At 33.5% G+C, this 18880-nt stretch overlaps 1 protein-coding gene across 1 annotated transcript in view; it reads right to left on the bottom strand.

Moving 5' to 3' along the window:
- Positions 1-18880, bottom strand: part of LOC142975890 (uncharacterized) — a 38540-nt gene that overhangs the window by 14659 nt on the left and 5001 nt on the right. Inside the window, exon 2 of the mRNA XM_076119018.1 lies at positions 13009-13069. Within this exon, the coding sequence (XP_075975133.1) occupies positions 13009-13062 (54 nt within the window). The 5' untranslated portion in view covers positions 13063-13069. The remainder of the gene's footprint in view (positions 1-13008; positions 13070-18880) is intronic.

Here is an 18880-nt window from a genome sequence, read left to right as displayed (position 1 = left end):
ATAGATTTGTACCCGACTTGTTATTTATTGTAAATTATGTCGTATTGTGATTGCCAAGCGATATTTATATGTGTTATGTCGTGTTTTGTCGAATGGTATTTATTATAATTAGGAATATTCTTCTGTTTGACAATAATAAACGTTATTACTAGTGTTTTCAATATAATAAGAGAGGCTAACGTAATCTTTGTCATACTCGAATTCCAGGTCATGGACCATGAAGATTGTATTCTCGTACCTGATTTCATTGGTGTTGAATGAAAATTACAAAGATCATAATAAAATAATACTTAAACAAATAGTCATACAATATTGACTACCGAAATTCGTATAAAATAGACCTCTAACCCTCAACTGTCGCGTATAAAAACGTATATTTTTAATACGCAGTAATATTTCAAGATCCATATCATTCTGGCTCACTCATAACTAAGGTGCTTGTACCACCTACGATTTTTATGCGAATACGAAGACAGCATACAAAGTAGTCGTGAGTCGCGGAATAATCGCGATATTTAGTAGCGAAACCTTCGAGACTGCGTGAAGAGGAACGTTCGGGTTTTATTTCAAAAGGTCCTTGTGGCATACAGTTATCGGTGGAGCGTTAAATAGTTATGATAAGTACTACTAAACGGTTGCGATATTGAAACCGTTCTCGTGAGTTATGATTTTTTTCAGGATATGTTGATTGCAACTAAGTTAGACCCTCGTAAATCTGATAGAAAAATAGTAGAATTTCAAACAAAACATATTGTTATGAAATAGATAAGGAACTAACGTAGCTAGTATTTTTCATAACGTAAAATGAATCGAAATACTCCATTTTTTTCCATTCCATTTAAGACTAAGAATGAAACTTGTATTGTAGGGACCTAACAAATATGCAAACAAAGACCTATGTTTTGCACAGTGCACCCAAACTATCCTTGAGGCACAAAACAATGGTGGAAATCAAAGCCACTCGGCGCAACATCGTATGTTATAAACACTATCAATGCTATTATTTTGAGTCAATAGAATCCAACTAATTACTAGGTCATTTGACCAGACTAACGACACCGGTATAAATTACAATAGCAGTTAAATTATCATTAACATTCGGGAATTCCACAACCCATTCAGAGAACATAATATCTGTGAGGGTCACTTGTATTTAAACCAAATATTGTATGAACTATTGCAATATTTCAATTTACAATATATTTGTCACCACTAATGTTTCATAGTGGGTGGTTTTCAAACATTGGTTAATTCGTTCTGTTTAATAATATGAGACGAACCGTTTGTAATAACCTGATTGGATGAATTATGAATTCAATTTGCAATGCCGCAGGTAATGTTTGGTGATTAGTACTAGTTTAACTTTGTGTATTTAGCATGTTTCTATGAAACAACAATATATGTCATGAATAACTAATACATTTTATTCGAATGTCTTTCTAGAAGCTATCCACCACGTGGGCGTATAAATGTCATGTTACTTTAAAATAAATGATTGCAAATAAAAGCTGTAGGTGCCTACTTATCTAAAAAAACCTCAATAATTAAATTCAACGTATCGTAAATAACCGCAGCAAAAAACGATTTTACTATTTCTTTTACACACTAAATTAGCCTTCCAGACATGGTAAGGATCTAATGGTAAGTATTTTTAAAAATAAACAATGGCAACTTTCAAGGCTTACACTTCTTATGAAAAAATATGCGTAGTATTACACAACTAACAATTTAGCATCACTCATGCATTAGTTAGAACTCGTGATTTAGTATTTTTGATGTATGTTTGCGCCACCATTGTCCATGGACGGATATTTCCATGGCGAGTAGCCACACACAATTACACAACATAATTATTATATCGTTGGCATTACGACATACGGGTCACGTAAATAATTACTACCATGCCTTTGTGTTGATTCAAATTATGCAGCAGCAATTATTGCACCTTACGTTGCTAGTTTCTAGTATTAACTGAGTTTATCTGTTCAGTTTTTTAAATAACTTCCGCTATAAGTACCAAGTCATCAGGTCACCAAGGCGACATAGCCGATTACTTATTGTGACTAGACGATTTGTCTGTATAACGGCCGTTCGTTTCTTTGCTGTAATGGTAAAGCCTTGTGCATTTGGGCTATAGAACCATGAATTACTGAAGTATATCTGAGGTTCTTATAAGATTTGAAGGTTAATTTCTAGGGAATTATTTATAGAGCTAGATTAAACAGACTCACAGCAATAATGAAATAAATCGCTCAGATATCGTGATATCGTGTAGAAACTGCATCCGAGACGGTTAATGCAATGTTATAGGCGTGAGGTCCACCTCATTGCGTCACACGCGCCGTCTGGCATGCAATGAATTATACTTGCGGTTTAGTACATTTCCAAACATTCAGTACCTGAGAATTACTTCACAAACTAGCGATATAACTAAAAAATACAATGCCCAGTCACGCAGTCAATGAAATACAGCCTTAAATCATTCGGTTAGAAAAATGCCATTTGTTTTTGTTTACGTATTTTCAAACCGCGAAACATTTTTACAATTGAACGGTACAGGTCAAAGTAATGAACAAACAAATCAACAACACAACAGATGTCGTACCTAACAGTAAAACGATTTAACTTTGATTCGGTAATTCAATATCTAACTCAATTTGAAGATGTTCCGTACATTTTGATTCCTTTGAGCAACAACACAATGAATAATTCAAATTTGGTCATTGAATCATTTAATTTTGGCTTCGAAGCGCTCGAAGTCAATTTTCACAGTTCCTTTGGAAAGCAACAACAAAAGGTGGGATGTTTCAATTATTTGTTAATGGGATGATTCGATTTGTATATTTTCTGAACAGTTAAATCTGACACCTTGTAATGAAATGCATTTACTTTATTACTTTACACTTTATTAATTATTGGTAGCAACTGGTTCAGACTGATGCCTTTCGAGAGAGAGAACGGAAACAAGATATATTCAAATTGAGCCTCTTGATTGGAGTATTCCTCTTTCAGCACCAATTTTGTTTAGTACCAACGGTTGCAGCATCTTCTATCCTAAAGTTTAAGGTACCTAGTCAAATCTACTTTATTGAAGAATCTCTGCTTATTAGTGGTACCTACTCTCATCTAATAATGAAAATTCGAAATTGAATAATGTGTTAGAAACTGCAAGTATACATTTTTATATTTTCTCAATGACAACTTTCTATTCATTTAAGTTTCTCGGTCATCTTCAACATTTATCGCCGTATTGTCCTGCTATTATATAACTTTCAATGTTCTTATTGGAACTACAGACAATAACCATATTTACATCGGGTGAAGGTTTAACTAAACATTACTACAATAATTACTGGGAAACGGCTGTTTTAAAACGTAATAATAAGGCAAAATGTATTTTATATCGTTTGAATATTTGAATTAAGAATAAAGAATGTTTCATTACAAGTTAGAATAGATGAATTAATTTTATTACTTCAAATCCTATTCCATCAACATTTGCGATTGTTTTGCGTTTGTAGCTGTTGCCATAGCAACGGTTTACGGTGTCAAAATACTTCCTTCGAGAACATTCAAATCAGACGTAAGCGTATGTAAACATTTTATGCCAATAAAAAAATATATAATTAGGTAATTGACGACAAGACAAATGAACGAATATCGACAAAAAAATGTTCTTTGTATGGAAATACCGAATAGAATTACATCACAATTTCGTGTTTTAGTTAAGACCCATTGACGACAATAGAACTATTAATTCAATATTTTCAGTACACAATAACACTCTTGTATGTTTCCTAACCATTGATTGGCCCATTCGTAGGCTCGAATATAAAAATACTGTAAAAGTACTTAATTATGAACAACTATTAAAAAACCCAATACGATAAAACATACATAACAAACGTGCAGGAAGGTATGAAGTAAATAATTAATCAAAATTGTGCAATACCCACAATAATTCGTAGTAACATCCTGTAAAACAACTACAATTTCAACAGTTCCTACGTTACTACGAAATTATTGTTACAAACGCTTCTAATAACGACGAAATACAATACAATCGTTCATTATATATTTTAAAGAATATTGTGTTTTAATAAACATAAGATATTACGAGATAAACACTTAAGGTTTAAGAAATGAATTGACTCTGAATAATTGATATAAAGACTGATTAAAACCAAATTACTGACAAGCAAAGATAGCTTTACTACTGTGCTCAATAGTACTACTTTATTTTTTAAGTGACGTAACGTATTGACGTTAATCCAATTAAAGCAAAAGTTGATCCTCGATAAAAATTACATAGTAAATATAGCCTTCAAAATCAGTCTCACGTATAATCAAATTTTAAACTTTCAAGACTTCTATCTCTTTAAATATATTTGATTCCCCCTCAGTTATATAGCCCTTAACATTAGAAAGGCCTAGTTACTTATTAAACAAAATATAATTCTGAATAGGTATGTACTGAAAACAAGAACATTATTACTCTTGTATTTTGTTTTTCTTGTACGAGTGCTAACACATTCCTAGAACTATACCAATTAACGATGTAAACCAGTGTACCGTATTGTTAGACTATTTACCTAATTATAGTACCTAACCTTTCGACGAAACATAAGTACATTATGTTTACCTAAATGAAATTGTACCTAATGAATGAAACTATAGTAGAATGTCTAAAGTTAATATTTTACATAGCTATTAATTAATATCGAGTTTGTATTGAATTAAAATATCAAGATTTTTGAAAGTCAGGACTAGCGCTAAAAATTTGTCACTCAAAATACTTCTATACAATTTGATACTCAACTCCTCAACTCACCTCAACTCCAACACCTTATGGTGACAGCAAAACAGATACTAGCTTATCAATGGGGAGCAAGAGTACAACGTCCCCCCCCCCCGCTCCTGCTCTTTGAGTACCATAGAATATATAATAGTACCATCAATAATATTTTAAAACAGTAGCCATGTTTGATCGTGGGTCTTCAACATCTTCGTACTAACAACAGAAAATCGGATCGGTGATTTAGCCGTGGCAGCGTAACAGACAAACATGCGGTGTGACATGCATCCAATTCACATCGAATCACCGACTAGTACTGCAGATCCCAATCAAATGCTTTTAAATCACAAAAAGTCATGTCGCTCCTTGAATACAAAAGGGCCACAAATCGAAATCTATAAATTTTACAGGAGAGCCAAAACAAATTTTTGAAACTGTTTTTTTATAACATTTCATATATTTATTTATTAAATATAAGATGTTAATATATCATTAGATGCGTATTTTTTAGCTCTATCTTTCTACAAAATAAACTTTGTAATAGCTGTTACCTATTAAGAGAAAAAAGCATATAAGTCCCTTTTGCATTCAAAATTTGAACCAATATTATGAGAAATATGTCAAAAATTAAACACAGTTTTACAAATAAAAATGGTAAATTGTACTTTTTTGGTAAAAAAACCGTATCAAAAAGTTTAATAATAATTACTAAGTAAAACCATAACTGAATAGACCAGGAAAACATTGTATTAAACAATCTAAATGACAAAATCCTAACTTTTTATTAAGTAAGTAAAATTATTAAGATCAACTTTGTGCGTAACTTTCATTATTTAGTAAAATTAAACATCAATCATCATCATCAATCAATGGGTAACGTGACGAGTAGACTGAGTGCAGCAGGAGTATTAAAGAAATAAGATAATAGAAAAGGTTTTTGAGTTTTATAAGCCTTTATATTTAGCATTCGTGGATTATTCCAAAGCTTTTGACAGCATTATCTCTCTTCTCTATTATTCTCATTCCGCCATAGAATCCATCACTCCATCCAAGTCCTACTTAAAGATACTATGTAGAATCGTACCTTCATACATCAAACTCATCAAAGCAATAGACAACATTATCATTCCAAGCGTGAAACAGGGAGCTATCTCCCAAATTATTTACCAGCACCCTCAGAGAAATTTTCAGGAGCCTGGCGGTGTTATGGCAATCAAAAGCATAGTTGTAAGTGGTAAACAGTTAACAAACCATTGTTTTGTAGATGACATAGTCCTCTTCTCTTTTTCGGCATCGGAACTCGAATCAATGCTCAAAGATCTGAGCACGGCAAACCTTCAGATTGGACTGAGTAAGAACCGTACAAAAACCCAGGTTATGACCAACAACACAAAACGTAGGGTCGAGGTAGACGGGCACGTCATAGACTATGTCGACGAGTACACTTGCTAGGGCCAGATAACCTCTTTTAACAACCGACGGGACAAAGAGTTGGACAAACGTGTCACAAGTGCCTGAAAGAGATCCTGGTCCAGGAAAGAGCTAATGAAGGGTAACCTTTTACTGTCACTGAAGTGAAAGCTCGTCGACATGTTTATACCTAATACCCGTCCTTACCTACGCTGCCCAAACATGGTCCCTTACGGAAAACCAGAAAGAGCCAGAGAGCGATGGAGCATAGTATATTATGCATCAAAAGAACAGATCACGTCCGAAATTCTATACTGCGCTCCCAAACTCGCATAGCCGATGTAAGGGAGAAGACCGCCTGGCTGAAATGGAACTGAGCCGGCCACATCCATACTAATATTATAAAGCTGAAGAGTTTGTTTGTTTGAACGCGCTAATCTCAGAAACTACTGGTCCGATTTGAAAAATTCTTTCATTGTTAGATAGCCCATTTATCGAGGAAGGCTAAGAGTACCAGTAAAAACAATTTACAAGAACGGGGAAAATATGACTCTTACGTGACGTAAGCGAAGTTGCGCGGGTCAGCTAGTTATCCATATGCATTCGGAAAGGTGGACCCGCATATCTACCAACTGGATGCCAGAAGATGGTCATAGCAGACGCGGGAGACTTAAATGGAGATGGCGGGATGACCTAGACGCATTTGAAAAGGACTGGTCGGATCTTGCCCCTGAAAGAGGAATTTGAAAGGAAAGGGTGCCTCTTTACTTTGCCTGCATCAAAATGTATTATTTTATTTTTAAAATTGTAACGAAAACTAAAATTATTATCATACCAAACGGTCATATTTCTGACCTTCCCATTCTAGCACACTAAAAATTATTATTTATTCCACAATAATTTAATGCAAAAGGGACGTATTTCAAAATATGCTACTGTTATATTACAAAATATAATAACAAATACTAGTGTTTGAATGCAAAACGGTCGTTTTCAGAAATATGGCACTTTTGTATTACAAAATATGGTCACAAATACTATAGTTAGAATGCAAAAAGGACGTTTTCCAAAATATGGCAGTTTTGTATTGTAAAATATAATCACATTAACTTGAAATTGTGCACCCAACACAGACATATTTTGGATTGTGGCACTTTTTCATGCAACTGACGAGCATTTGCGTTGAATCTCCGGGCGCAACTCGCAAAGTGGCTGTTTTGCACTGACATTACCTGTCAAAGTGAGCTAATGCAAAAAGGCCAGTAAGTCAGTGCAGCTATAATATAAGCAAAAATGATGGGGGTTTTTTTTTACTATAAAATATAGTCGGTTCAGGTGTCATTTTTGCAATAAAACGATTTTCATTTTTTTTTGAGTTGTGGCCCTTTTGCATTGAAGGAGCGAATTGTGTTACATGTGTAATTGATCTCACGACATACTTTACCACAGCGATATCGTTACCGCCTCAATCGTTGCATGACGCGTGCCGTTAATTGATGATAAATTAAAATAAAATTTGGTTTTTATATAAAAATATCCTAATTATTTGAGTAATTAGTAATATTTACCGATAAGAGTTAAGTGCTAACCAAACTAAAATAAATATTAATATGAAATTAATTATTCGCTGATCATATTATACAAGGTCATGATCGCAAAAGATCATGAATAAATCCCACTATTGGTAACCAGTATGTAGTAATAGCATCATACTTTGTTGCAAATGCCGTGGAACGTTTGTGTTAAAAAGGTAAACAAGATACCTTTTGTAGTTTCATCTACTTTAGGTTTAATGTCGATTCATCCCAACAGAATCAAGGAGTAGATACAAACAAACCTAACAAAAAGTATCCCTAATCAAACTATCCCTTTGTAGACCTTCGTGGAAATTTTAATTGATTCCTCTAGAGCTTTGTACAAAGAATATTCTAAAAATATATATGTACGGACTGTACGAAATTCTAGATCGGAGAATTTCGACTTTTCGATTTTTCAATTACCCTCCAACCTCCAGTTTGGTTAGTTTCAATCCAACATCGAAAGTTGTATTTTTCTTTCACTGACCAGTGACCACGTATATCTAAAAGGAATACCATTTATCCCGTTTTTGGTTAAAACTATTTCACTATTTTATCGGGACTTGAAAATACAAACAGTCTACCTACGCTTTTTCTATGAATAAACCCTAGCCAATATTTTCAGCTTTAACTATTTAATTCTTTAGCTTTTAGACTTTATTATAAAAAATCATACATCTTTTAAATATTCTTTATAGAGTAAATGTGAAGCCAGTAATAATACATCAAGGTTTAATCCAAGCAAGTAGGTACGTTTATTTTTAAGCTAGAAGGTAATTTGAAGGGATAATTAATTCATGTACCAAAAACAACAAAAACAAAGCAATCTTACCTAAAAATAAATTAATACGAAAACAATTGGTTCTTTTAAAAATAACTTTAATATTTGCATTTACCTCGTATCATTGTACTTTTTAAATGCATTGCAGCGTAATTGTATGATTCTGCATATTTTGGCAATTATACTATCATATTTTATACCGCTTAATTTCCCGATGGACGCTTTATACAAAACGCTTGCATTCATCACGTTATTCATATTTACAAAATGATTTTCATCTACAACCCGCAAATAGAAATGTTGCTTTTCCATCAAAAATCAAAATTTTCTATGACGAAATGCTTTTAATATTTTTCTTTAATAAAGTCAATTTGCTTGTGGCTGTGTTGAAAGGGTTAAATTGAATTTCGCACGAAAATTTACTTGTTTTATTAAAGTTTTCGATGCGTGCTTCAATCTCCATTATGAAAACGCTACTCTATTATTTTCTTTCTACTAAAAATAAAAAATATTAAAAGAGAATTTTAAAGTCAACTATTTAAACAAATCTCGAAGTCGCGACGTTTGTTTAATGTAGTTGTGACTAAAACCGTGAACGAGTAAATATGCATTTAATAAGCGTTGCAATCTTGTGTCGGCACACGTTGCTTCGTATAATTAACGGCTAATGAATATAATTACTATGACGCAAATGAAGGGTTATGTCTGAGGATCCAATTTATTTTTAACAAAAATTTTATGAAATATTTTATTTTTTAAGACATATAAAGTATATCGGCATCGTCATTTGAGAGGTAATTAATTAAAAAGGTTTGTGTCTTTGTTATCGAGTAGTTATCGATAGGTTTGATGTATACTCATAATTGTCTTTTGTGCGAAGTTGATAATGGCTTTTTATGAAGGTGACGTGTGAGTTATCGTAGAGCGATGTGTGTGGGACTGATATTAAGATATCTTTATATGATATTATATTAGTATGCAGCAAAAATATATCATTTTCTTAAAAGGTTACACTGTTATTTCATATTATTTACAGGGAATGTCCCTGTTTCCGTCACGGGGAACTCTAAAAATGATAATTATGCGATATACCCGAAACCGTGGCTGGAACCAGCAAGGGTGGGTGACTGACCGCATAATATTTTACAAGTCACAAAGCGCTCGAGGTTGCCTGACAAAGACAAATCGTTTAATTCTACATATGAACGTGGGCACGCAGGCTAGCCAAAATAAACACGAGTTTTTAGACAATTTCTAGGATTTTTATGAGGGCTCCCACACAATTATGATGTGGTAAAAATTTTTGCATTTTTATTTTTTTCGTGTAAAAAATTCAACCACGTACAATAGTAGCTTTATGGTTTAAAGCTTTTATAAACTTTATTTACTGGAATAATGTTAGTGTAAACTTTTGGTATACGGGATGAAAATTTTCAACTTTTTCAATCCGTGTACCGAATTTAGCACGTTGAATTTTGTTAATGAGAGACGAAGCATTATTTAATTCCTACTTATAGAATTTAACTATTTTAGTAAGGACATTTCAATATCAAACACTGCTTACCATTAATTTGGTTTTCAAAGAGAACATAGTTATCGTTCGATTAACTCAATTTCGAACATATTATATGACATGTTCATATATGAGAGTGTGGGATTTCTAATTATATCACGTCTATTTTCAAGAAAAAAAGTCCACAAAAAAATGTATCACTTGAAGTGACCGAGTAGTGTATAGTAAACTGGGTATAGTTTTATAGCGGAATGGCCGTGTATGATAGATAGATGCGCAGTAAACACATCATAAAAACTTTAGGAAAATAAAACGCGTCAAAACATTGCCAAAGCGTGCCGTGGTAAAACTCGAGATGCTATTTCTCAATGTACATAAGTTATTTGATAATTTCTTGCAATTTAATCAAACAAAGTCGCAGTTAGAGATTACAATTCAATTTTTTCAAAGCAACTTCGGCACTAATAATTAGTTTTATGTCACCGAGACTTGGGTTTTCATTACATTGCAGCTTTGACGTACGATGCTAATTACTGTAACCTAAGGGAGAAACCAATGTACAGCATTGTGTCTTTCAAATAGTTGTCAACTGAGATACATGATACATGATAGCCTCCCAGGTAGGTTACGCTAACCAAGGACTAGGTACAAAAGACTTTACTTTGTTCGTTGGAAGGATTTACAGAGAGCAGCCAAGCATGCAAATGTTCTCACGTCCTCATAATTATCCTTCGCCGTTAGTTCTTAAGACTGTGTCTTAATACTTAGATAATTATTATTTTATCGTTCCGTTTCCTTAATTAGATAATTATTATTCGTTTTAATTAAATATAAAAACTGAACTTTAATATATTTCTTCTTATCAAAGACAACTCTCGCTCTAAGAATTGCTCTTGTGTCGTGAGGACTTTTAGACACATACAAACAACGGACACAAAGTACAACCAGACTCGAAACAATTATTTGTGGATCGCACAAATAATTTTTCCATGGAATCGAACTCACGACCTCCCGACGCAATGGTAGCGGCGTGGCAACCTAAACCACACTGTGACGAGAAAACATGTTTTAAATTCATGCAAAATTATATCAGGCACGTGTAATGTGGGCTTAAATCTGTCTGTTGTGTGTTACAAAACCTTATACGTTATTCAAATAGAAATTTCTAATTACATGTATCGCAATAAATATCACTTGACATTGTGTTCAAAGTACTAAATTCGTTCCAAGTCTCGTAAATATGTCTACGAAAATTCTGAAGAAAATCTCATATTAATTATAAGAGAAAATTAATACCCACGTATATTCTAAATGTCATTCCAATTAGTGCAGAAGGTGAACTTACGAGTACTTGTGTAGTAACGCGTTGAATACTAATGTAAACGAGAGTTTTATTGTTATCTGGCACTAGCTGACCCGCGCAACTTCGCTTACGTCACATAAGAGAGAATGGGCCAAAATGTACCCCGTTTTTGTAAAAAAAAATATTGCTACTCTGCTCCTATTGGTCGTAGCGTAATGATATGTAACCTAAAGCCTTCCTCGATAAATGGACGTACTGAAAGAGTTTTTCAAATCGGACCAGTAGTTCCTGAGATAAGCGCTTTCAAACAAACAAACAAACTCTTCAGCTTTATAATATTAGTATAGATAACTACCTGTATATAGGTGATGTGTTTCGTACTTCCTTGAAGCTTCCCGAAATATGTAGGTGTGGTAGCGAAATTGAATAGACGTTGGCCTTAGTTTGATTTCTAGACTAAGTGGAGAGTACTGGACGTAAAATTATTGGAGGTTAATTAACCAATAATTATTTATAACGTACATATGTGCTTATTGGACTTTGCTTGACGACTAATTGATACAAAAAATCTTGTAAGGTCGTATTTTTATCTTCATCAAACAATTTTCCAGTTGAACATTAAATCAAAAATGTCTAGCTGAACCATATTCAGAATGAAAATACAACTACTCGTTTCATTCTCGTATTATTAAAACATTATTCTAAATACTTCGGACAGAACATTAACCAAAGAAAATATAAGAAAAGAACGAAGTATTATTAGGTACTAATAAATTCACATATTTTAAAACATAAAATGGGTCCTAAAAGTTCTCAAGCATATATGAATAATGTATTCATAAGTAAATACTTTCAATTTCATTATTTATTCAAACGCTTACACGCGTGATTTTAGGCCCGGGACATTTTAATATAAGCTTGTTTTATGGTAAAAGCCTTGGCATACTTAGTAACTAATGTTATCGTTTTATTAATCATGAGATATATTTCTGAAAATAGATTTAAGAGCCCAACGACGCACATCTAAAACTTATATCTATTTAAAATACCTTTTGGTAATATTAATAACTAACCCCGATTATTTTCTGTCGTGGGCGATACCCAAATCTCGACCGTGGTTTTTAGACGCGATTTGTTACTGAAGACCACGGTGAACACTTTTGATATGTAAAATAAAACTCAAAACTCGATAAACTTTTTTCTTCCGGTACTATTTTTGTGCGACACCACTCGTAGTCAACATGCTAGTACAGTTCAACCCAAAACCAACATTGACGTTGCATACCTAAACAAATTGCATTGACATCTCATGAAACCGTTTTGCAACTGTTTTTAAGTGATGAGCGTGAGTGATGCGTCATAAGTGTCATTGACCCATCGGTGAAGTAGTGAGAGAAAATACATATATGGCATTACCACAGCCTGGAACGTATCTAACCACGCAGTTAGTAACCTCCAACCTTGTTCAGACAAGCCGCTCACGTACAGCGGAATAGAATTGGCAAAGGAGGTGGCCCTTAGTAGAGTCGTCCCGTCTATTACACTGCCACTAGGCTAGTGGGGCATTAAAACTAGTTATATAAAGGTAGTATATTGCTTTCAGGAGAAGACTGTTGAAATTGTACTTACTGTGTAAGCTTGGGACAGGAGCACAGTCAATATTAATATACTTGGTCGCCACATTTTTTACCTGTAACCAAATAAGAAATAAATTAATTGTTGCTCCGTAACTGCCAATCCAAATATTCTGTATCTATATGTGACATTAAAAAAACTGTACGACAAAGGTAAAGTATATTTTTTTATTACGTAATGTGATAACGTGATTACTGGTGAGAATCGTATCAATCAGTACCTGTCAAATACAAACAACGCAAAAAACAAAACAAACATACTAAGAGAAAAACAGCATACATAATAGTTGAATCATTGAATAGCGCACACATAAGAACAAGATTTATAATATGACACACAATACGTGTATTCAGTGCATTGCATGACTGCAATACAACTTGCCATCTAGAGTGTGTAATTAGATATGAATCTTCACTGCAGTACTTTCTAGATGTGAGTTACGGTTCAAAGGTCAACGGAAAAACATCGTCTTACAAAAACCTGCCCACTTTCTTCAATACTTTTTACCGAAAAACCATTTCGTCAAAAGTTCTCCGCTCTTTATTAAAATCGAAAAGGACTTTCATCAGAAATATCTTTGTACTAAAATCTCGAATAAAATACCTGACTTCTTTCTTTGATACCTTCGAATACTTGAAATATATAAGACATAAAGAACGTCTGCATGTTTCGTATCTGATGTGAATGAACGAACATTTCATCAAATATTTTCTACAGATGTCGTTTAAATACGTAAAATTCTTGCAGATGTTTGAGTTTGAAGACTGAATGATGCATACATATTGTCTGATATCGAAACATATTTTTGTGGCATAAAATCTAAAATCTATCAAAATACATGGGCGGTTTAACATTGTGAATATGAATGTTGACAACAAAATACAATAAAGTTAATTGAATGGGTAAACGAAGTAGATACTGAATCTTTTGATTTGTATTTAATTTAAAATATACATTTTGCACTCAATTGACATGCAAAATATGATTGCCAAACTAAAAAATGACGCTAACGTGATCACACCTCGGCTAGAATGAGTCAGCATTGCAAGCAAGAAGTATAAGACTACTAATTGCTACCGGTTACAAAAATCGACGTTGTAGTACAAATTAAACAAACATTCAGCATCCATATTTGTGTACAAAACAAAACAATAGTTCTAAACTTGTATTCAAACATCAAAGAGATAAGCAACTCGAAAGCCGGAATTGTTCCGAGGGCCCGCAGCTCCGTTATTCATGAGACAACGCATGTTGACCCCAAAGCGTAGTTCTATGGAGATTGCGTAGTTCGAATTTCAATAAACCACCAATAATGTCACTTAGTTATGCTGTTACGATTTGAGATACGCACGGGTTACGCGTATTCTATTATTGGACTAGCCAAAATACAACTTTGTGTTGACAATTTTCTGTTTGCCAGTATACATAGTAGTCGAAAAATAATTATTTAAATGCCTATTATTGTATTATCCTAACCTTAAACTGCAAATCAGTAGCCTTATTTTAAAAGTGCATAGGTTTATTTTTATATCTGCTTGTTAAGTCTAGGTTTCACAATCTTTATTAAGTTCCAAATACATAAGTTCTAAAAATACGAATGTGTGAGTGTTTATCAATCAAAATTAATAACTACCTATGAATTTAAAGATATTTTAAGCCAGTATATATTGTCAATATTGTGTATGACAGAAAAAACACGTTACTGGCTAAGCTTGTTGATTCAGTCTAAAAAAATATTATTCATACTTTTTTCATTTCCCTGCCGTTTCGATTGGCATTCAACGTTTGATTGATATTCAAGTCTTTTTGATTGGCTGCCCAGGTATGGCTAGTTCAGATTGCACCTGGCTTTTACACGCAGAAAACGTGTGTTCGTGTAATAAACTACATAACATGAAAAATACAGAGCTTTAATATGCCAATGTATAAACTAAAAATTATTTTTATTTAATGAAATTGAATAATTTAATGAAGCTAAATTTATAATATCTTTGTCAAAAAAACAAAAAATACTACAATATAGTCATAATCAACATAATAATTTTAAAATAGCATATAATAAATAATAAATAAAATATGTGATTGAAATGAGGCAAAATAAAACAAAATCGGTTCGTTTCGTGGAATAGTTAGCCACACTACAGTGAATATTGGACGTATCATGCAAACTAATGTTCAATTACATTTATTTTTAGTCATAACTGTTTCAAACTTTATTCCAACCTTGAATTAAATAATTTTCCACACTCGTGTTATCGCTACCGTTGATGTAATCTAGACGTGTGTATTTACATAATATACCCGTATTACACTAGCTGTATTTTTAATGTTTTCCTTAATATGTTTGCTTTTTGGTGGATATTAAAGCAAGGTTTTGACTTTCAATTGCGAAGCGTAAAAAACAGGTCTTTACGTTTGGTCCTTTAGGAGATTGTGATATTGAATACCACAGATGCTAACCTACCCTTAAGAATCGGCTAAATTAAGATACCTACCAAAAGTGCTTGTGATTATTCAAGCAAATATGATTAAGTTAATAAAAAATGAAGTATTAGGTTATTCTTACTAAAGAACAACGATACGAAATTAACCTGGTTGGATACTATGATATTGTCTCAGTTAAGTAAATCGTTTTGTAGGATTTCTGTATCTTCAACTAAGGTTTCAACGAAAGGATACTAACAAAACAACATTCTTAAAATCAAATACTGAACATAAACATTTACTTCCAAAGATCAATGTCGCAGTTGAACAGGATAATCTTAACAAAAATAAACCGAATATTGCAAAATGTACTCATAAATAATAGCTCGAAGTCAGGGCCAAGATGAATCGCATAGCGCCATGGCGTCATAAAGTGTTCTTGTATCGTTGCAACAACCCGTTATTCACTTTCACTCGCCTTTACGTCACTTTATAGTTATTATGACGCATTGCTCTCAGATCACACGAATGTTGTATAATGACTGCCTCTGTATTTTTATACTATGCCTATACAATCTAGTGTTAAATTCTTGAAATAAATGATTTTCAGGTTTTCCGTATCATTTATTATATTAGTATAATACTCTCTGAAGAAATCCGGAGTTAAATAACTTTCCTGGTATATACGAGTGGCCTAAAGAAAAGGTCCCTCAAGAAATATGTTGAACAACTTTCAGACGTGCAGAACATCATCACAATGTTTTGCTTTACCGTTAAGTTATAAACATATAGCTTTGAAAGTAAATAGTTCTGTGTAATTTAAATAAACAAATCAAAATAAAAACTTCGAATAAATCAATAACTAGGTTTTTAGTGTCGAAAATGTCCATCGAGACACCTAAATGTTTGCCAAGATTGGTAAATATTTGCGTCAGTCGAAGGCTAATATCAGTCTAGGTAGTTATCAAATGTGAATTTACACGTCACGTTTTGTGGTTGGTGCTTCATCAGGTCATATTTGTGATTTTGACCGCGAATTATTCATTATGCTTTGCGATTTCACAGTTGTTTGTTTTAACTACGTGTTTGACTAAAGTTTTGAAACTGATGATAAAGATTGTGTTGCATTTTAAATGCAATTAATTATTACCTTACTGTTTATTCGAAGGTCAGAAAGTTTGTGAACACAGTTTAATTACAGGGTGCTTATGTTTATAAGCAAAGGTATTGAAATAAACCACATCAACGGTAAAAAACGTCAGTAGAATTACCGAAAAGGAGTCATACCCGTAGTAATAAGTAATCATTACTAGATTGTAAAATCCATCAACAATCATCAGCCTAACCTCTTTTCCAACAACATTGAAGTCGGCTTCCAGTCTAAGCGGATGCAGCTGGATACCTGTATTTTTCATGGATCGACTGGTATTTCAAAAACAATTTCTTACTTGCACTACTGTTTGAATTGTTCAAATACACTTACACTACACTTCAAACCCCTAACAGGAAAGCGTAGAATATCGTGCTACCGAACATAGTCCGTAGTCTATCTACTCGTTCAGTTTTAGGAATATTCCAATTTTCTACGTGAGTGAAGCCATTAGTCATACCTGTGCGGGCGACAAAAGGCCTGTCTGTCCTAGACACAGAGGAAACCATTACATATAGTCTATTAAGCTCTTCCCTACACGTTCCAATAGTGACCCATTGTATTTCTATTAGGCATAGTGTTTTATTAACTAGGAAAAAGGTTTTGAAAGTCTTCTTAATGAAGTAATGAAGATGTTATATGAAATAAACTCAGAATCTAAGTGCTCTTTCTTTTTCTATGTCATCTTTAGTCATATGTATAAAACCTCTATTCTACATAGAATAATAAATAAGTATAGTTAATATTCTTTTTATGTCGAAGTGGTTGATGCAATGTCAGGCTTTTCGAGTTCACTAATAGGTCTTTGAATTAGTTTGAGATCTTAGCTTTAATAGTCTTTTCACAATAAGATGTTTATTGCAAATACCGCTACGCGACTACTCATCAAATGTTACTTATCCTACTCATTACAGCGGGCTATAAGCGCCTCAAAGGTAAAACGTTACATTTTGCAATCACTCATATTTTGTAAGGCAATGTCTCATACTAACTGCACAGATTGCCGCTCGTTATATTTATTATGAAACCTCACAAATTGTTCGTGCAACAAGTTTCAAGTTCCAATTGTAAGTAACACTTAAATACCGTTCGTTTACTGTTAGGAGATTTTACAGTTGGATGTAGTTAGACTATTTGACTGCCTCTGTGGCGCGTCGGGAGCGTATGCGACGGCCGGGCAGAGGTTTCGGGTTCGAAATAAAGTTCGAGACTATTGTCGAACTGTATTTCGAACCCGAAACCTAAGAAAACCAAAGAAAACCTAAGAAAATCGCTAAGAAAATCTTAGCGACGAACTATAGTTCGTGTCTAAGATTTTCTATAGGAAAGTAAAGGCAAGTAGATATTCGTACCTCGGAGAGTACATGACATCGTCGGTTTCACACCTGAATCTAACGTGTCATGTCAAAAACTGTTACCCCCGAGCAACGAGACTCGGTAAGAAAGAGTACTTGGTCTGTGTTTAAGCTCACACTTCGAAACTATGAACGAAGTCCTGCACAGTCGGCAGGTTTTAATAAAACTAATCACTACAGTCATATCAGCTAGGAGTTACTAAAGCACATTTAGTACTTCATTATATTCGATTGAGTAACTCCGGATGCATTACCTCTCTCCGAGTGTATTCACTACGCTATTCAATGCACACTGTTGCACACTGACAGGCCATTGACCTCACTGAACCTAGCACGAAGTACCAGGACAATGTATACTTAATGAACTTGCCGGTTTCACCACTAACACTATCCGATAGATAAAGTAACAGCAAATGTATGAATCTAATGCTCCCTTTATTTCCTTCCCGGTATTTTAACAGTTTGTGTCTCTATCTATTGGATAAGTTATATGACAGTTCTCTATAAACTGTTCCTCACTGTTGGTAAATTAAAGAAAATATACTGTCAAATTGAGAACCTCCTACTTTTTTGAAGTCGGTTTAAAACGGTACTCTACCGGAGGTTGTAAAACTTTTCCAGTGCAATATTTATGTAATACGAAACAAGAACTAGGAGGTATTTTGGGCCTGTGAAGTTATTGTATATCTAGGTTGACCATTTGATAACCAGTAAGCACTACATCGGTCTTTTCCTCCAACGGCGGTGATCAATGCGTTACGTAAAATAGTCATTGTACTGCAAAGTGAATCTCAAGTTATAATTTATCAACTAAGAACAAAATACGCATACCAGAAACAATCAGCAAGATAATAGATTTTTTTTTGTGATTTTTTTAAATTTTTAGTCTTTACTTCGGTAAACGGTATTAATTATTACAAAGTTATTAAAAAGTCAA

The sequence above is a fragment of the Anticarsia gemmatalis genome, chromosome 10 (assembly GCF_050436995.1).
Source record: "Anticarsia gemmatalis isolate Benzon Research Colony breed Stoneville strain chromosome 10, ilAntGemm2 primary, whole genome shotgun sequence".
In the NCBI taxonomy this organism is placed as follows: Eukaryota; Metazoa; Arthropoda; class Insecta; order Lepidoptera; family Erebidae; genus Anticarsia; species Anticarsia gemmatalis.
This window is presented reverse-complemented; position numbering and strand designations above follow the sequence as displayed.